Genomic DNA, 19,346 nt, shown 5'->3' with positions numbered 1-19,346 from the left:
CCACTGAAAGCAAATTAACAGACACAAAAAGATTGAAAATCGTAAACTTGAAACACTAAAGGCACATAAAAATATTCTCTATTTAAGTGAAGTTTCGGAAAAAAGCTACAGTACAATGATATCATAGTAACACATATGTACCCATTTACTTGCACAGAAAAACATTCAAAGGCTATATTTAAAAATATGTATGATGGTTATCATGTATGGCAGTATATTTATGTTTTATTTTTTGAATTTTGCTATACTGCTCACATTTTCAAAATGAAAACCATTTTTATTTTCTGATAGTAAATGTACATAAAACAGTCTGCCACATCTTTAGGTGATTTCTATTTTTATAATTATATGAAAAATTATTTATATAAGGTATACATATAAATTTGGTTTTTTGCTTTATTATTCTAAAAGTACTAGTACTTCAGGATATTAAAAGTACTAAAAAGAAAACCATACAGCTCAGAATCCCACAATCCAAAAGCAACCAACAAAATTATTTATCATTTTAGTTGAGTAATGATGGATCATAATACCATATAATTATGTTTTTTACTACTCAATACATTGCAAGTAAATTACAAATAATATAATTTTACAGGTTTTATGACAAAGATACCTTAATTAATTCAACCATTTCCATTCTATTTAGATAATTATTTTTTATTATCAATATTTCACACATACTCAAAAATCTGTTTATAAAATTTTTTGTGTGTATCTCTACCCCTTTAAATTCACTGACTTGATCAACAGGCATGAATGTTTCTATTTTTAAGGCTTTTAAATATGTATTACCAAGCTGCTTTCTAAAAACAATCTACCAATCTACATTTTCTCTAGCAGAGGGTCAATCTGTCAACCTCATGGAAAGACACAGTCAGGGGTAAAATTAATTTTTAAAATCTTTGATAATTTGGTAACTAAAGAATGTTAATTTATACTACCTACTGAGAATAAAGCTGTCCAGGTTTATCAACATTTATTTTTCTATGAATTTTTAATACAAGTACCTTACATATGGAATGGGATATCTGTGATGGTTAATTTTATTTGTAAACTTGACTAAGCCATGGTGACAAGTGGTTTGGGCAAGCATCAGTCTAAATATTGTGAAGGTAATTTTCATATCTGACCAACATCTAAATCTACTAGACTCATTAAAGGAGATTAACCTCCATAAAGTAGGTAGGATCCATTATGAAAAGAATTATAGACTGAGGTCCCACAAAGAGGAAGGAAGTCTGCCTTGAGACTGCCCTTAGACTCAAGACCAAAACATCAACTCTTGCCAGAATTTCCAAGATGCCTGCCTTTCTGCTTACCTACCCTGTGGATTTTGGACTTGCCAGCTCCCACAATCTGATGAGCCAATTCCTTATAAAACTGAACAAAATCACAGCAAAAGAGACATAGATGTAAAGAACAGACTTTTGGACTCTGTGGGAGAAGGTGAGGGTGGGATGATTTAAGAGAATAGCATTGAAACATGTATACTACCATATGTGAAATAGATTGCCAGTCCAGGTTTGATGCAAGGCAATAATCGATGAGACAGGGCACCCAGGGCCAGTGCACTGGGATAACCCTGAGTGATGGGATGAGGAGGGAGTTGGGAGGGGGGTTCAGGATGGGGGACACATGTATACCCATGGCTGATTCATGTGAACGTATGGCAAAAACCACTGCAATACTATAAAGTAACTGGCCTCCAATTAAAATAAACAATTTACAAAAAAAAAAAGAAAAAAAAATTTTAGAATCATATCATAAATTTCTATACAAAAACTTTTGTGATTTTGACTAGGTGTGCATACAAATCAATTTTGGGGGAAACTGCAATTTAAACAATATTGAATCTTCTAATTGTGAAAATTTCAGTCTTTATAATTAGGCTTTTCTAAAAAAATTTTTTCTTTCATGGAACTTTATACTTTTTGATGCTATTACAAACAAAATCTTTCAAGTTTTTTTCATAAAAAAAAAACCTGAACAAAATCAACCTCTCTCTAAATAGAAAATGTATATATGTATACATATACATACACACACATACATACACACAAATTTCCTGACAAATATGGCATCTAAAAACTTCTTAAGAATTTATTTGAATTGTTTATTTATTAAGGCTAGTGATTTCCACCATATCCTTCAGGTTTTGAAATTCCTTTTAAGTCAAACTACTTACTTGTAAATTGTCTTCTGTTCCTTCAGCTTCATTTTTAAATGATGGGCATCCTAAGAAAACAAGTAAAAGTTGATTAAGCATAGAATTTTTGTCTTAGATTTTAGAGTTGTTGACTAATTGATAATATCACTAAGATGCTACAGAAGATTGATCAGAGATGATTCTGGACTGCCCGGCAACTAGTCAGATGTTGGCCACTCATACTTGCCCCTTTGTTAGAAGAACAGAGAATAAAGTGATTGTTTTCCTCTTCTACAGGTAAATTTCGAGTTATTTATTAAAGAGACATATTCTGTAAATGTGTACTATTCTCTACTAAGTCCTCCCCTTGATTTCTCTGAAATACTCAAACTGCTAGGAAGAGTATATGCATTACGCTCCTCTGTTATTTAGGAGATAATCACATGGTTTCTTCAATTTTTCTAAACACTCTGATCTCCAAAACAGTATTCAGTATCTCAAACTAGGATTTTAGCTGCTTTAATAAGAACGAAAACAAATGAGCCTGACTCCACTATTGATAATCAATAGCCATTTGTTGTTAATGACTTTTGAGCACCAATGACTCTATAGAACTTTTCATGGCATTCAAGGGTGCCTTTAGTTTCAACAAATTAATAAGAAGAATTTATTTTAGCAAAGTATCCTGAGTTTATATGCTACCCTTGAAGAGAAAGTTGACCTATGGAAAAGGCTGCCTAGTTTATTCTTACTATCATAGAAGGCTAAGTAAGAAATATTTAGTGTGATTTTTAAAATCTGTAATAGTGGCTGGTAATAATGCTACCAAGTATATTTCTTTAAAAAGTTCAAAAACAATGAGACAGGCTGAGTACTGTAGTCTACTCTATTTGGCGAGGTGTTTATGAGCTTCTCCTTATTAATTACTTTTTTAAAAAGATAAACCATTCTATCTGATCCTAGGGAAAAAAGTATGCTCTTATGGGGGTATGAGTGTCGGCATAAAATTAATTCAAAACACAAAATTCCAGCATCATGGATAACAATTTTCAAGTACTGCTTCTTCCACCACACTAGCTAAATATCAGAATTAACTGGGAAACTTAAAAAAAAAAACAAAACTGATGCCAGAGTATAATCTCAAACCAGTAATGTCAGAATCTCTGCTGGATGAGGCATTTGGCATCATATATTTTTTTAAGTTTCTTGCAATAGTTTAAGAACCATAACCACTACAGGAGAATCTAAAGATTCATATTCACCTCCCCCACCTCCTGCCTAAATTCATGATATATAATTTGATAATTCCTCATCACATTTGAAATGTACAGAAACTTTAAAGAAAAAAGGAATGCCTCAGCTCTATTCCCCAAGTAGTTTCATTCAAGTGGTCTGGAGTGAGGACCAGTTATTCTATTTTTCAAAAGCCTCCCAGGTTGATTCACATGTTCAGCCAACAATAAGAACACTGATATATGGAGAATTTATGGGTTCTTGTACTAAGGATAAAATAACTGCCATCATTTCATGGAATTTTTTTCTGAATCAGAAATCAAAAATTGTTTACCAAATTCTAGTCTTTTAAAGTAGCTAAAACATTATTTAACTACAGCTTCACTCACTAACAATACATACTTGTGCTAAGTTTTTCGATGTTCTTGCTTCTGGCTTCTCTCATAATTAGTTCATGTTTTCTAATTTTTTCACTAAAGTCCCATCTTCAAAATATACAAGTCACAATGCTGTCAACACATTTTCATTCAGTTGCTTTGTATAAGAAGGTTATTTCTACTAACAGATAATTTTCTTTGTTAATTAAAAAAACAAATTAAATCTTAGTTATGACTTCTTTGGGGGAAAGAAATGATTTTTAATGTGATTTCCTTTTGTTTAATTAAGCAAAAGCCAGTCTTACATGTAAATATTCTTCCTCCCTTTTAAACTTGCAAGCTTTAGAGTTTATGATCTAACAGACTGGTAAGATACACAAAGGGATAGGTTGCTGTCTCTGACAATCCTTATTAACGAAATCAAGTGAAGACTTAAGAAAGGTTTTGTCATAGAATAACTAGAGTCAACATATATTTAATTATTATACATTTTCTGCTTATAATTACCAAAACAAGGATATGAGTAGCACACACATGCAGGATTTTGAAAGTTCTGACTGCTCCTCTCTTTTTGAGCCCTTATTTTAAAACTTTAGAATTATCTGATGTGTGCTACTGATGTATATACTGTGATATGACAAACATAAAACAGATTAAGGAGCCCATTATTTTATCTTTACCTACAATCAGCTTTTAAAACCTGATCTCATATCATAAAAGCTGACTTGCTTGAAGTCACTTCTACTATATGTAACTAATAAATTAAGGAAACAGTCAAAACAACCTACCTTGAGAAATATCCTCTATAGCTCTCCGAATGCCTCTATCAAAAGCCCTAGCATCAGCAGGACTTTGAAAAGTAAGGCCAAATTTCTTGTCATCAATCTTCCAGTGGTGAAATGTTGGAGTGACCTTATTGTAAATAAGGTCTTTTTTAAGCATACATTCCAAAACCACCTGCCAAAAGTTAAATGCCAAAAATTACTATACATATATCAAATGAATCTAACGTAGCTCTTAAATACAAAGTTAGTTGAGAAAAGGGCTGTTATATTTTAATAAAAGCATCCCTCCATTAATGTGAGGTCTTGTTACTTCATCTACTCACAAAGTCACTTGATACAGAAATTAATATAGGATTAAAGAAGATTCTGGAAAGATGGCAGAGTTCTTAAGAAGCCCCAGGCATCTGTCTCCCTACCTAGACAAAACTGGCTGGCAATATCTATCGGATGTAACTATGTTGGAACTTTATAGAGTCTGTTGAAAGCTTGGAATTTTCAGGAAAAGACATGGACAGTAAACTACAGTTAATTTTGGTCAATTTCAGCTATTAGCATAAAAGCAGCAACAACCCTCATACCCACTTCCAGCCGTAGGGCAGACAGCTGTGCACATGTTCCTGGCACAGCTTGTATACAAATTACAAAAGCCAAGGTGAGTAGAAAGGACCTTATTCTTCAAGAAATAGAGAATTTAACACAGCAATCAACTAGACCAAACAGACATACGAAACACTCTATTCAGTAACAAAACAGACGTTTTTCTGAAATGCACATGGGACATTTTTCAGGATACACCATGTGTTCGGCCACAAATTAATCTCACTATATTAAAGAATATGGATATCATACAAAGTATTTCTGACCAAATTAAGATAAAGTTAAAAATCAATAACAAAAGGAAAATTGGAAAATTCAAAATATTCTGGGAATTAAATAACAACTTATCAAAGAATAAACCATAAGGAAAGTTATAACACACTTAAAGAGGATGAAAACAATGATACAATATACCAAAACTTATAGGAAACAAAGAAAGCAGTACTAAGGGGAAAATGTATAGGTATAAACACTTGCATTAAAAAAAAAAAAAGAAAAATCTTCAATCAACAATATAAATTTAAAATTCAAGGAACAAATTAAACCCAAACCGAGCAAAAAGAATAAAGGAAGTAATGAAGATGACAGGAGAGACAAAGTAGAGACCAGAAAAATAACAGAGAAAAATCAATGAAACCAAAATTGGCTCTTCAAAATGATTTTAATAATGGACAAATCCTGAGCTAGAAGGACTAAGAAGTAAAAGAGAAATCAGAATCAAAATGGAGACATTACATCAATTCTACAGAAATAAAAAGAATTATGAGAGAGTACTGTGAACAACTGTATACCAACAAATCAGATAACCTAGATTTAATGGACAAATTACTAGAAAAATAAAACAGACCAAGCAAGAAACAAAAAGAAAATCTTAATAAATATATAACTAGTAAGTAGACTAGTAATCAAACATCTTTTGACAAAGAAAAACCCTGGGCTTCGCTGGTGAATTATATCAAACATTTAAAGAACTAATACCGGCACCTCAAAGTTTATCAAAAGACTGGAGGAAAATCTTTCTAATTCATTCTATGAGGACAGCATTATCCTGATAACAAAGACACTACAAGACAACTATGTACCAACATCCTTTATGAATATAAAGGATGCAAAAATCCTTGATGCAAAGATCCTTGATGCCAAAAATCCTCAACATTTGCAAACCAAACTCAGCAGTACATAAGAAGGACAGTACACACTATGACCAAACTGGATTTATTCTTGAAATGCTAGGACAGTTAAACACATAAAAATTGATCAAAGTAATATCCTACATGAACAGAATGAAGGGAAAAAATTCACATCTCAACTGAAAAAGCAGAAATAGCATTTAACAAAATTTAAGAGATCAAACTGCCAACATCCGTTGAATCACAGAAAAAGCAAGAGAATTCCAGAAAAATATCTACATCTGCTTTATTGATTATGCCAAAGCCTTTGACTGTGTATATCACAACAAACTATGGAAAATTCTTCAAGAGATGGGAATACCAGACCACCTTACCTGCCCTCCTGAGAAATCTGTAGGCAGATCAAGAAGCAACAGTTAGAAATGGACATGGAACAGACTGGTTCCAAATTGGGAAAGGAGTACGTCAAGGATGTATATTGTCACCCTGCTAATTTAACTTACATGCAAAGTACATAATGTGAAATGCTGGGCTGGATGAAGCATAAGCTGGAATCAAGAGTGCTGGGAGAAATATCAATAACCTCAGATACACAGATGACACCACCCTTATGGCAGAAAGTGAAGAACTAAAGGGCCTCATGATGAAAGTGAAACAGGAGAGTGAAAAGTTGGCTTAAAACTCAAAATTCAGAAACCTAAGATCATGGCATCCGATCTTATCACTTCATAGCAAATACATGGGGAAACAGTCACAGACTTTATTTTGGGGGGCTCCAAAATCACTGCAGATCGTGACTGCAGCCATGAAATTAAGAAGCCTGCTCCTTGGAAGAAAAGTTATGACCAATGTAGACAGCATATTAAAAAGCAGAGACATTACTTTGCCAACAAAGGTCCATGTAATCAAAACAATGGTTTTTCCAGTAGTCATGTATGGATGTGAGAGTCCGACTATAAAGAAAGCTGAGCGCCGAAGAATTGATGCTTTTAAACTTTGGTGGTGGTGAAGACTCTTGAGAGTCCCTTGGACTGCAAGGAGATCAAACCAGTCAATCCTAAAGGAAATCAGTCCTGAATGTTCATTGGAAGGACTGATGCTGAAGCTGAAACTCCAATACTTTGGCCACTTGATGTGAAGAACTGACTCACTGGAAAAGACCTTGATGCTGGGAAATATTGAAGGCAGGAGGAGGAGACGAAAGAGGATGAGATTGTTGGATGGCATCACCGACTTGATGGACCTGAGTTTGAGCAAGCTCCGGGAGTTGGTGATGGACAGGGAAGTCTGGCAAGCTGCAGTTCATGGGGTCACAAAGAGTCAGACACAACTGAGCGACTGAACTGAACATCTTTTCAAGACAATAATAACCAACAAAAAGGAAACGACATCAAAATATCTGACAACAGTGACAAGACTGTTCAATGAAAGTACAAGTCTTTTCAACAAATGGTCCTAGGAAACTGGATATCCACATGCAGAAGAATGAAGTTTCATCCTTATCTAACACCACATGCAAAAATTAACTGATAATGGATCAAGGACCTAAAGAAGACCTGAAACAACAGAACTCCTAGAAGAAAACATAGGACAAATATTCCATGACATTGGATTTGGCAACATTTTCTTGGATATGACACTAAAAGCACAGGTAATAAAATAAAAAATATTGGTATAGTACTAATCACTTCTTCCCAACTCCATATGCAGTGATGTGATGTTATATTGATTCTATCTCATATTGATGTTAAGGTATAAACCACTGCCTCTCTCTACCAACTTCCCCACCAAAACCTTATTGTTAAACTTTTACCAGTGTATCACTGAAAAAAATTCATCTCTGATAGTAAGTTTTGTTTATTTCTGCAATAAATGACAAATAAAATAATGTCCTGCTTGCTTACAGGCAAAGTGTGTTAGCACTTGCATTTTACAAACTGTCACAAAAACCATTTTGCAATAATAATAATAAAATTCATAATTAAATTAAGTCTGGAATTCAATAAGTTAAAATTGGTATTATGGATTACTGTAACATATTTACTTAATTTATTACTTCATAAGTTAATTTATATTAATTCATAACATAATTTATATTAATTCATAAACAGTGGAAAAGAGATATATATTTTGGAAAACTGCTCAATTGCAATTGTCAAAAGAGAGAAGGACATAAACACCTGAGTGTGATGCTTGTCTGATTACATGAAAGTATCACTAAATTAACTTTTAATACATGAAAATGCTGTTAACTCTTTTCCAAAACTTCCCAAAGTTCTTTTCCAACTACTATCTGCTAGAAAAATTTCAACATGATCGATATGTATCTATATCACTTGTTTACAAACAGCATCTATTTTTTACAGGGTCCCAAAACACACAGAAGAAGTTTTTAAAATTTGTTTTAAAATACACTGAGGAAATAGTACGGAAAATGAATTAGCGCTTGGACTCATACAAGTACTTATGCAAAAATGTGTTTCACCTGAAAGTCATATAAATATTGAGGTTACACACCACACCAACTTGGTACAAAAACAAAATGCCAACTAATTCTGAAGTAGATGTCAATTTATGTCATTAGTTTTTACCTACAAAGTAACATTAGGATATAAAATAGATCTTACTGTTCATAGTGTATATTTGCTGCTGCTGCTGCTAAGTCGCTTCAGTCATGTCCGGCTCTGTGCGACCCCATAGACGGTAGCCCACTAGGCTTCCCCGTCCCTGGGATTCTCTAGGCAAGAACACTGGAGTGGGTTGCCATTTCCTTCTCCAATGCATGAAAGTGAAAAGTGAAAGTGAAGTCGCTCAGTCGTGTCTGACTCTTAGCGACCCCCTGGACTGCAGCCCACCAGGCCCCTCCGTCCATGGGATTTTCCAGGCAAGAGTACTGGAGTGGGGTGCCATTGCCTTCTCCGAGTATATATTTAGCATACCATAAAAATAACTAATATTTAGGACAAGCAAACTCTGGGAGATAGTGAAAGACAGAGAAGCTTGGCGTGCTGCAGTCCATGGGGTGGCAGAGTTGGACAGGATTCAGTGAATGAAGCCCACTAGGCTGCTCTGTCCATGAGATTTCCCAGGCAAGACTATGGGAGTGGCTTGCCATTTCCTTCTCCAAATGGTTCTTCCTGACCCAAGGATTGAACTTGCGTCTCCTGCATTGGCAGGAGGATTCTTTATTGCTGGAGCCACCAGGGAAGTCCCATATCTATTAATTACTAATCCAGTAAAGTAACAGCTGTTCTACTGGCCTGAAGTGGTTACAGCTCTCCCAGAATACATGACCTATACTTTCTCTTAGAACTTTTTATTTTTTTCTATGTGAAGATTTAGCACAAAATCAAATGAATAATTTTAAGAAGAGTACCCTAAAAGCAACTACCAGAAGCCATTAAAAGTATAATCATAAAATACTCTGTAAATAAGTTGTTAAAATTGTTAATGAGATCTGCTACTTCTTAGTTGAATGTGCTTCTTTCTGGGGTTCAGGCATTCTAGAAGTATGTGAATTTCATCAGACCTCCACAGTAACCATAAAGAACATTTATAAGTCGCTCAGTCCCGTCAGACTCTTTACAACCCCATGGTATGCAGCACACCAGGCTTCCCTGTCCATCACCAACTCCCAAAGCTTGATTTATCAATTAGAATGTATTAATAAGATAAATCTGAAAGAAGATCATTGGCTGTGCCCTTATTTCTACCCTAAAGACAAATTATATATTAAATAATAAGCAGAAAAGATACTGAGCATAAATAACTGCAAAGTGAATATTAAATGTAAGGGTGACTCAACAAGAATAACTACAAAAGAATATGTAAAGTAACTTGTTATCAATAACCCCTAATGGATCCACTAAGAATGTGGCTAGTTAACAAAGAAGAAATTAAAGAGTTTTAAAATCAACACTATAACTTTTGAACTCTTGACCATCTACAAGTTTATTGGGATTCAGAAAAAAATCATTCTTTACTATAAACTATAAAAAAGCATAACGAAAAAAATTTAACTAGAAAAAGCAACAAATTTAAAAGCACTTAAATGTTTTTATGCTGATCACCTCCAAAAAAAGAGAGAAAATTTCAGACTCTTACATATGAATAGACCCGATCAGGTTTGAGTAGAAGTTAATCACTGCAAATAGACTGACTGGATCACCTTTAGGAAAGGGACTTTAAGAAAGGAAGAAAAACAGCAGTATTTGGTAGAATAGCTTTGTATTTTTAATATAGATCTGAATAGATCTAAGTTGGCTAAGATATACAAGTCTTTTCTAGCTAGATAAATACTTTTGGAACATGACTATTTTAATAAGATCTTAAGGTCTTTTGAGCTAGTGATAACAAAAAGAACAAATACTCTTTTTCTTCTAGAAAGGTTAAATAGGTATTATGAAAAAAACAACCAGATGCATAGGTGAACTCTGAATTTAAGGAAAGCAAACCTACTGTAAGCATAAATATATCAAAATCTATTATAGATGAAGGGAGAGAAGGAAGAGAAGTGATTTTCTTACAGTAGCAGGCTAAGAGCTAAAAGAGAAAGGAAAAGAAGAAAGATGGTTAATGAGAATGGATATTCTTCACATGAGCAAAATATTTTCAAAGTAAAATGATCAAAATATGAATTACAGAAGAAACAGAACAATCCACATATACTTCCCAAGAAGAAAATGTTATTAAAGCATAAGAGGGATTTCAGTATATAAATTAATTTTAAGCTCATGGGCTCTGAAGCTTAGAGTAACTGGGTCCCCTTCAGTTTCCACCATTCATTACCCATCTGACTTAAGAATTAAATGAGGTAATATACACAAAGTATTCAAATAGTGTCTGACACACAGCAGATCTTCAATACCTAATAGCAGCAAGGGTGATGTTAGTCACAAGGTGATGCCACCAGCCCATAATAGAACAGTTGCTATAAAGGCTGAGAGGTCAGTATTTCTTTTTTGAGTACAGGATGGGGAGGAGTTTGAATGATAAATAAAGGTGCTCAGGACCTCAAAGAGCTTGTTAACAGATTGATTCTACAGACAGTGAAAACATTACAATCTCCAACCTTCTTTCTTCCTCCGAAAGAAATTCTAGGATATATTATAGAGAAAAAAAAAGGGGAGGCGGGTGGGTTTGACAGTCACTAAATAATTAAAACTTCTGAAGATATATTTCAAGTTATTTTGGGAAATATAGAGCAAATTACTGGACTATTTGCCAGAAGCATTTAAAATAGACCAAGCCAAAAATGGATATAAATACATTTCTGTCTCACTAATAACAAGTAATAATTTGGGAAAGCAGAGTAAAAATAAATATGTACTTTCAAACTACTATGTAACTTTATTACATATGCTACCTTACAAGTAGATAATTACATGTTTATAGAAAGCATTATCTAAGATGTAGTACAGTTGGTAACTAGACAAAGAAAATATTTTGGTAACTTTAAGAAGTGTCTTCCAATCAAGGAAAAAACATTTCATTTTTGAAATAAAAACTGCATTTTCAAGTTTAAATTACTTGATAAAATCAATAACTGGTAACTCAAATAGCTGCCTCCTATTATGACCTTTAGTTTTCTGGATGATATAAAAAACTTTGTATCTGGATGATATACAACCCTTTATAAAGGACACCAAGGCATTCTATGAAATATGAAACTACGTTGTTATCAAATAGCACATTTTTACTAATTATCTACTAATAGAAATCTGTGTTTAAAGTTGGGTTCTGAGACAAATGGGACTTTAGAAAAAATCTAAAAAGTAACAGAAGGCAAAATGGTAGTGTTTCTTCACAAATAATAACAGTTCAGCTACCACAAAAAGAATGGCGGGAGCCAATATTTTTAAAATATGTCAATTTCATGAAAACTCTGTTAGCCTTTGCCCTGCTTCATTTTGTACTCCAAGGCTAAATTTGCCTGTTACTCCAGGTATCTCTTGACTTCCTACTTTTGCATTCTAGTCCCATATGATGAAAAGGACATCTTTTCTGGGTGTTAGTTTCAGAAGGTCTTGTAGGTCCTTCATAGAATCATTCAACTTCAGCTTCTTCAGCATAATTGGTTGGGGCAGAGACTTGGATTAACGTGATATTGAATGGTTTGCCTTGGAAACGAACAGATCATTCTGTCATTTTTGAGATTACACCCAAGTACATCCTGAAATGTGAAGTCCAGTGGGCCTTAGGAAGCATCACTACGAACAAAGCTAATGGAGGTGATGGAATTCCAGCTGAGCCACTTCAAATCCTAAAAGATGATGCTGTGAAAGTGCTGTACTCAATATGCCAGCAAATTTAGAAAACACAGCAGTGGCCACAGGAGTGGAAAAGGTAAGCTTTCATCTCAATTCCAAAGAAAGGGAATGCCAAAGAATGTTCACACAACCACACAATTGCACTCATCCCACACGATAGCAAACTCATGCTCAAAATTCTCCAAGGGAGGCTTCAACAGTACGTGAACCGTGAACTTCCAGCTGTTCAAACTGGATTTAGAAAAGGCAGAAGAACCAGAGATCAAATAGCCAACATCCGCTGGATCATCAAAAAGCAAGAGAGTTCCAGAAAAACATCACAGAGTTCTGCTTTATTGACTACGGCAAAGCTGTTGATTGTATGGATCACAACAACCCGTCGAAAAAATTCTTAAAGAGATGGAAATACCAGACCACCTTACCTGCCTCCTGAGAAATCTGCATGCAGGTCAAGAAGCAACATTTAGAACTGAACATGGGAACAACGAACTGGTTCAAAATTGGGAAAGGAGTATATCAAAGCAGTATATTGTCAACCTGCTTATTCAACTTACATGCAGAGTACATCATGCAAAATGCCTGGTTGGATGAAACACAAACTAGAATCAATATTGCCAGGAGAAATATCAATAACCACAGATACTCAGATGACACCACCCTTATGGCAGAAAGTGAAAAGGAACTAAAGAGCCTATTGAGGAAAGTGAAAGGGGAGAGTAAAAAAGCTGGCTTTAAACTCAACATTCCAAAAACTAAGATCATGGCATCCAGTCCTATCGCTTCATGGCAAATAGATGGGGATACAATGGAAACAGTGACAGACTTTATTTTGGGGGGCTTCAAAATCACCCTGGATGGTGACTGCAGCCATGAAATTAAAAGACACTTGCTCCTTGGAAGAAAAGTTATGACCAACCTAGACAGCATATTAAAAAGCAGAGACATTACCTTGCCAACAAAGGTCCATTTAGACAAAGCTATGGTTTTTCCAGTAGTCATGTATAGATGTGAGAGTCTGACTATAAAGAAAGTTGAGCGCCGAAGAATTGACGCTTTTACACTGTGGTGGTGGTGAAGACTTGAGAGTCCCTTGGACTGCAAGGAGATCCAACCAGTCCATCCTAAAGGAAATCAGTCCTGAATATTCATTGGAAGGACTGAAGCTGAAGTTGAAACTCCAATACTTTGGCCACCTGATGTGAAGAACTGACTCACTGGAAAAGAGCCTGATGCTGGGAAAGATTGAAAGCAGGAGAAGGGGAAGATAGAGGATGAGATGGTTGGATGGCATCACCGACTCAACGGACATGAGTTTGAACAAGCTCCAGAAGTTGGTGATGGACAGGGAAGCCCGGCGTGCTGCAGTCCATGGGGTTGCAAAGAGTTGGACGTGATTAAGTGACTAAACTGAACTGATGTCATGAAAAAAAAAACCTGAAGAACTGCTCCAGATTAAAGGAGAAAAAAGACACATGACAGCTAAATGCTACATGATCTTGTACTGAGAGAACAAAAATGCTTTAAGAACATTATCAGAAGAGTTGGCAAAACTGAAATACGGACTGTATATTAAAGTACTATATTTATGTTAAATTTCCTAAATATGATAATTATACTGTGACCATGTAATTAAAATGGAAGGCAGAGCAAAGGTTTACAAAGTAATAAAGAATTCAGTGTAAGGTTTTAAGATCTCAAATTTGAAAACCTAAGTGAAATAGCAATTTCCTAGAAAAATTATAACTTATCAAAACTGACTGAAAAGAAATAGAAAACCATTAGAAACCTGTAGCTATTAAAGAAACTGGATCGGTAGAAAATAATACTGAAATGGGGTGTTATGAGGGAAGAGGAGATGAGATACAAAACAGAGAAGTGAACTGTCACAATTAGGTTACTATTCTGACTCCTAGTGGCAAATTCTTGGGCACAGTCAATGTGACCCAGCTTCTTTACTTGACTCTTTCCCAAGTCCCTACAGGATGTCAGAACTCTGAATTGGAAGAATAAAACTAAATAAGCTTAAACAATTCTCTTCACCCTCAACTGGGTCTGCATAATTTGGAGAGAGGTCCATACAATTCTGATGAAATCAATCTCGGTGACTTAAGAATTTAACAGCCATGAATCTTTGTTAACTGACTTACACAGCAATATGCACATAACACAAAAACCATTTCAAAACACAAGAATATCCAAATACATGATGACAGCTGTAGAATTTTAACCTTTAAATTGAAGCAAACACACACACACACACACACAAAGGATATGCAAGATTTGATTAATTTAATAAGTGAGAATAAATTTTATAAAGTCAAACTTTTATATTACAGTGAATTGAAGTCTTTCAAAAAGCTATGGATATTGGAATGAGGAAAGGTATCAAATCAATAACTGAAGTTTCTACCTCAAGAAACTCAAAAAAGAAGAGCAAAATAAATCCAAAGCAAGCTGAAGGAAGAAAATACCAAAGAAAAGAAATCAACAGAAATAGAAGCTGAAAATAGATGGGAGGAAGAAAAAAAAAAGAAACAAAAAGCCGATCTAAAAAAACAACAACAACAACAGAAAAAGGCAAAACTAATAAATCTCTAGTAAGATTGACAAGCTAAAAATAAAGATACAAATCACCAATTTCAGGAATGAAACATGGGTTGTTGCTAAGATCTGTAGCCTTTCAAAGAGCACTTGAGAAGATGGTTATTTTGAGACATTAGTCTGCCATCGTCTCTGTCAGCTAGATTTCCGACTAGTTGTCTTCCTTACCCCAAAAAAGAAAAAAAAAAAAAAAAAAAAGAGTACTTGAGATACTAAAAACACCTTCACACTCAAATTAGACAGCTTGGAAGTGGACCAATTCTTTGAAAATCACATTATCATCAAAACTCAACCAAGATAAAACAAATGAACCTAAGTAGTCCTATAGGCATTAAAGAAATTGAATTTGTAATTTAAAAGCTTGCAAAGAGACTTTTCTTGGGAATTCCCTGCCCATCCAGTTATTAGGATTTCATACATTCACTGCCAAGGGTCTAGGTTCAATTCCTAGTTGGGGAACTAAGATCCCAAAAGTTGCAGAGTGTGGCCAAAAGAGACAGAGAGAGATCTCTATACACTGAGATGGTTTCAGTGGAGCATTCTACCAAATATTTTCAGAGGAACTAACATCAATTTTACACAAACTCTTTCAGAAAACAGAAGAGGAGGGAATACTACACAATTCATTTTATGAGGCCACCAGTACGTTGATACCAACATCACACAAAGATAGTAATACCAAAAGAAAGAAAATTACAGACCAGTACCTCTCAAGAACTTAAATACAAAACTCCTCCAAAAAATAGCAACAAATCAAACCCAGTAACGTATAAAAAGATTATACACCATGATGTAGTGGGATTTATTCCAGAAATACAAAGCTGAGTCAACACTGGAAAAAAAAAAAAAAGTGTAATCTATGGTATCAACAAGCTGAAGATGTGAACATAATCAATTGACACAGAAAACTCATCTAATTACAAACTCCATTCATGATAAAAATTATCAGCAACTCAATAAAAATCATCCGTAACAAACTCTATAGCTAATATCATACTCAAGAGTGAATGAGTGAATTGTTTCTGCTAAGATCTGAAAGAGGCAAGGGTGCCCACTATGACCATTCTTATTCAACACAGAATTTAAAGTTCTAGCCACTGTAGTAAGGAAAGAAAAAGAAATAAAAGGCATACAGATGGAAAAGGAAGAAATAAAGCTGCTCATACCTGTAGATGACAACAATGGCCTGTGTTAGAAAATCCCAAGGAATCTACCAAAACACCTCATAGTTCAGCAAGACTGATGAAGTGAATTTCTGTTCACACAAAATGAACATGCACTAACCAAAATTATAAACACAACAGTATATAAAATTGCTCCATGGAAAATCAAACACTTAGGTATACATTTAACAAAATGTATCTTTAGGATCTATACATTGAAAATTACAAAATGCTAGTGAAATTGAAAGACCCAAACTGGAGAAAAATTACACTCATAGATTGGAAGATTCAACACAATAAAGATGTCAGTTCTCCCAAAATTGACCAACAGGTTTAATACAATTCCTATCAAAATCCAGTAAACAATTTTGTAGACAGTGACAATTTCATTCTAAACTTTATATGGAAAGGCACAGACACCAGGACAGTTAAAATAATATTAAAAAAGAGAAACAAAATGGGAGAGATCACTTTGCCCACTATTAGGGCTTACAGTATAGCTACAGTAAAACAGTGTGTGATTCCTATGGATGGACAGAGTAATGGAAGAAAATCGAGAACCTACATAAAAACACTCAGCTGATTTTTAATAAGAGCTGTTGTTCAGTTGCTCATTCGTGTCTGTTTGTGACCCCAAGGACTGCAGCGCACCAGGCTTCCCTGTCCTTTACCATCTCCTACAGTTTACTCAAACTCATGTTCATTGAGTTGGTGATGCCATCCAATCATCTCATCCTCTGTCATCCCCTTCCCCTCCTGCCTTCAATCTTTCCCAGCATCAGGCTCTTTTCCAGTGAGTCAGTTTTTTGACATCAGGTAGCCAAAGTATTGGAGCTTCACCTTTAGCATCAGTCCTTCCTATATATGTTCAGGGTCAATTTCTATTAGGATTGACTGGTTTGATGTCCTTGCAGTCCAAGGGACTCTCAAGAGTCTTCTCCAAGATCACAGTTCAAAAGCATCAATTCTTCAGTGCTCAAGTTTCTTTATAGTCCTACTCTCACATCCATACATGACTAGACTACTGGAAAAACCATAGCTTTTACTAGATGAATCTTTGTTGGCAAAGTAATGTCTCTGCTTTTTAATATGCTGTCTAGGTTGGTCATAACTTTTCTTCCAAGGGTCAAGCATCTTTTAATTTCATGGCTGCAGTCATCATCTGCAGTGATTTTGGACCCCCAAAAATAAAGTCTCTCACTGTTTCTCCATCTGTTTGCCATGATCATCGTTTTTTAATTTGGAGTTTTAAGCCAGCTTTTTCACTCTCCTTTTTCACATTCATCAAAAGGCTCTTTAGTTCCTCTTCGCTTTCTGCCATAGAGTAGTGTCATCTGCATATATGAGGTTATCTATATTTCTCCCAGCAATCTTATTTCAGCTTATGCTTCATCCAGCCCCGTGTTTCACATGATGTACTCTGCATACTATGTATAAAAGCATGGTGACAGTATACAGACTTGATGTACTCCTTTCTCAATTTGGAACCAGTCTGTTGTTTCAAGTCCAGGTCTAACTGTTGCTTCTTGACCTGCACACAGATATCTCAAGAGGCAAGTAAGGTGATCTGGTATTTCCATCTCTTTAAGAATTTTTTATAGTCTGTTGTGATCCACAGAGTCAAAGGCTTTAGTGTAGTCAATGAAACAGAAGTAGATGTTTTTCTGGAATTCTCTTGCTTTTGCGATGATCCAGCGGATGTTGGCTATTTGATGTCTGGTTCCTCTGCCTTTTCTAAATTCAGAACATCTGGAAGTTCATGGTGCACATACTGTTGAAGCCTCACTTTGAGAATTTTGAGCATTATTTTGCTATCATGTGAGATAAGTGCAGTTGTGCAGTAGTTTGAACATTCTTTGGCATTGCCTTTGAGACTGGAATGAAAATTGACCTTTCCCAGTCCTGTAGCCACTGCTGAGTTTTCCAAATCTGCTGACATATTCACTGCAGCACCTTCACAGCATCATCTTTTAGGATTTAAAATAGCTCAACTGGAATTTCATCACCTCCCCTAGCTTTGTTTGTAGTGATGCTTCCTAAGACCCACCTGACTTCGCATTCCACGATGTCTGGCTCTAAGTGAGTGATCCCACCATCGTGGTTATCTGGGTCATGAAGATCTTTTTTGTATAGTTCTTCTGTGTATTATTGCCATCTCTTCTTAATATCTTCTGCTTCTGTTAGGTTCATACCGTTTCTCACCTTTATTATTCCCACCTTGCATGAAATGTTCCCTTGGTATTTCTAATTCTCTTGAAGAGATCTCTAGTCTTTCCCATCCTATTGTTTCCCTCTATTTCTTCACACTGATCACTTAGGAAGGCTTTCTCACCTCTCCTTGCTAGTCTTTGGAACTCTGCCTTCAGATGGATATATCTTTCCTTTTCTCCTTTGCCTTTCACTTCTCTTCTTTCCATAGCTATCTGTAAGGCCTCCTCAGACAACCATTTTGCCATTATACATTTCTTTTTCTTGGGGATGGTTTTGATCACCACCTCCTGTACAGTGTTACGAACCTCTGTCCATAGTTCTTCAGGCACTGCACTCTATCAGATCTAACGCTTTGAATCTATTTGTCACTTTCACTGTATAATCACAAAGGATTTGATTTAGGTCATACCTGAATGGTCTAGCGGTTTTCCCTACTTTCTTCAATATAAGTCTGAATTTTGCAATAAGGAATTCATGATCTGAACCACAGTCAGCTCCCGGTCTTGCTTTCGCTGACTGTATAGAGCTTCTCCATCTATGGCTGCAAAGAATATAATCAATCTGATTTCGGTATTGACTATCTGGTGATATCCATGTAGAGTCTTCTCTTGTGTTGTTGGAAAAGAGTGTTTGCTCTGACTGGTGCATTCTCTTGGCAAAACTCTGTAAGCCTTTTCCCTGCTTCATTTTGTACTCCAAGGACAAACTTGACGGTTATTCCAGATATCTCCTGAGTTCCTAATTTTTCATTCCAGGCCCCCACGATAAAAAGGACATCTTTTGTTGGTGTTAGCTCTAGAAGGTCTTGTAGTTCTTCATAGTAAAACAGCA

The 19,346-nt window shown here is 35.3% G+C and overlaps 1 protein-coding gene across 1 annotated transcript in view; it reads right to left on the bottom strand.

The window, feature by feature from the left end:
• Positions 1-19,346, bottom strand: part of SPRED1 (sprouty related EVH1 domain containing 1) — a 116,626-nt gene that overhangs the window by 29,409 nt on the left and 67,871 nt on the right. The window contains exons 3-4 of the mRNA XM_081507145.1: positions 4,548-4,716; positions 2,189-2,238 (exon numbers count right to left, since the gene is read on the bottom strand). Of these exons, the coding sequence (XP_081363271.1) occupies positions 2,189-2,238; positions 4,548-4,716 (219 nt within the window). The remainder of the gene's footprint in view (positions 1-2,188; positions 2,239-4,547; positions 4,717-19,346) is intronic.

This window comes from Giraffa tippelskirchi, chromosome 7 (genome assembly GCF_054371585.1).
Source record: "Giraffa tippelskirchi isolate mGirTip1 chromosome 7, T2T-mGirTip1v1.2.pri, whole genome shotgun sequence".
Classification (NCBI taxonomy): Eukaryota; Metazoa; Chordata; class Mammalia; order Artiodactyla; family Giraffidae; genus Giraffa; species Giraffa tippelskirchi.
Note: the sequence above shows the minus strand (reverse complement) of the source record. Positions and strands in the feature narration are given on the sequence as shown.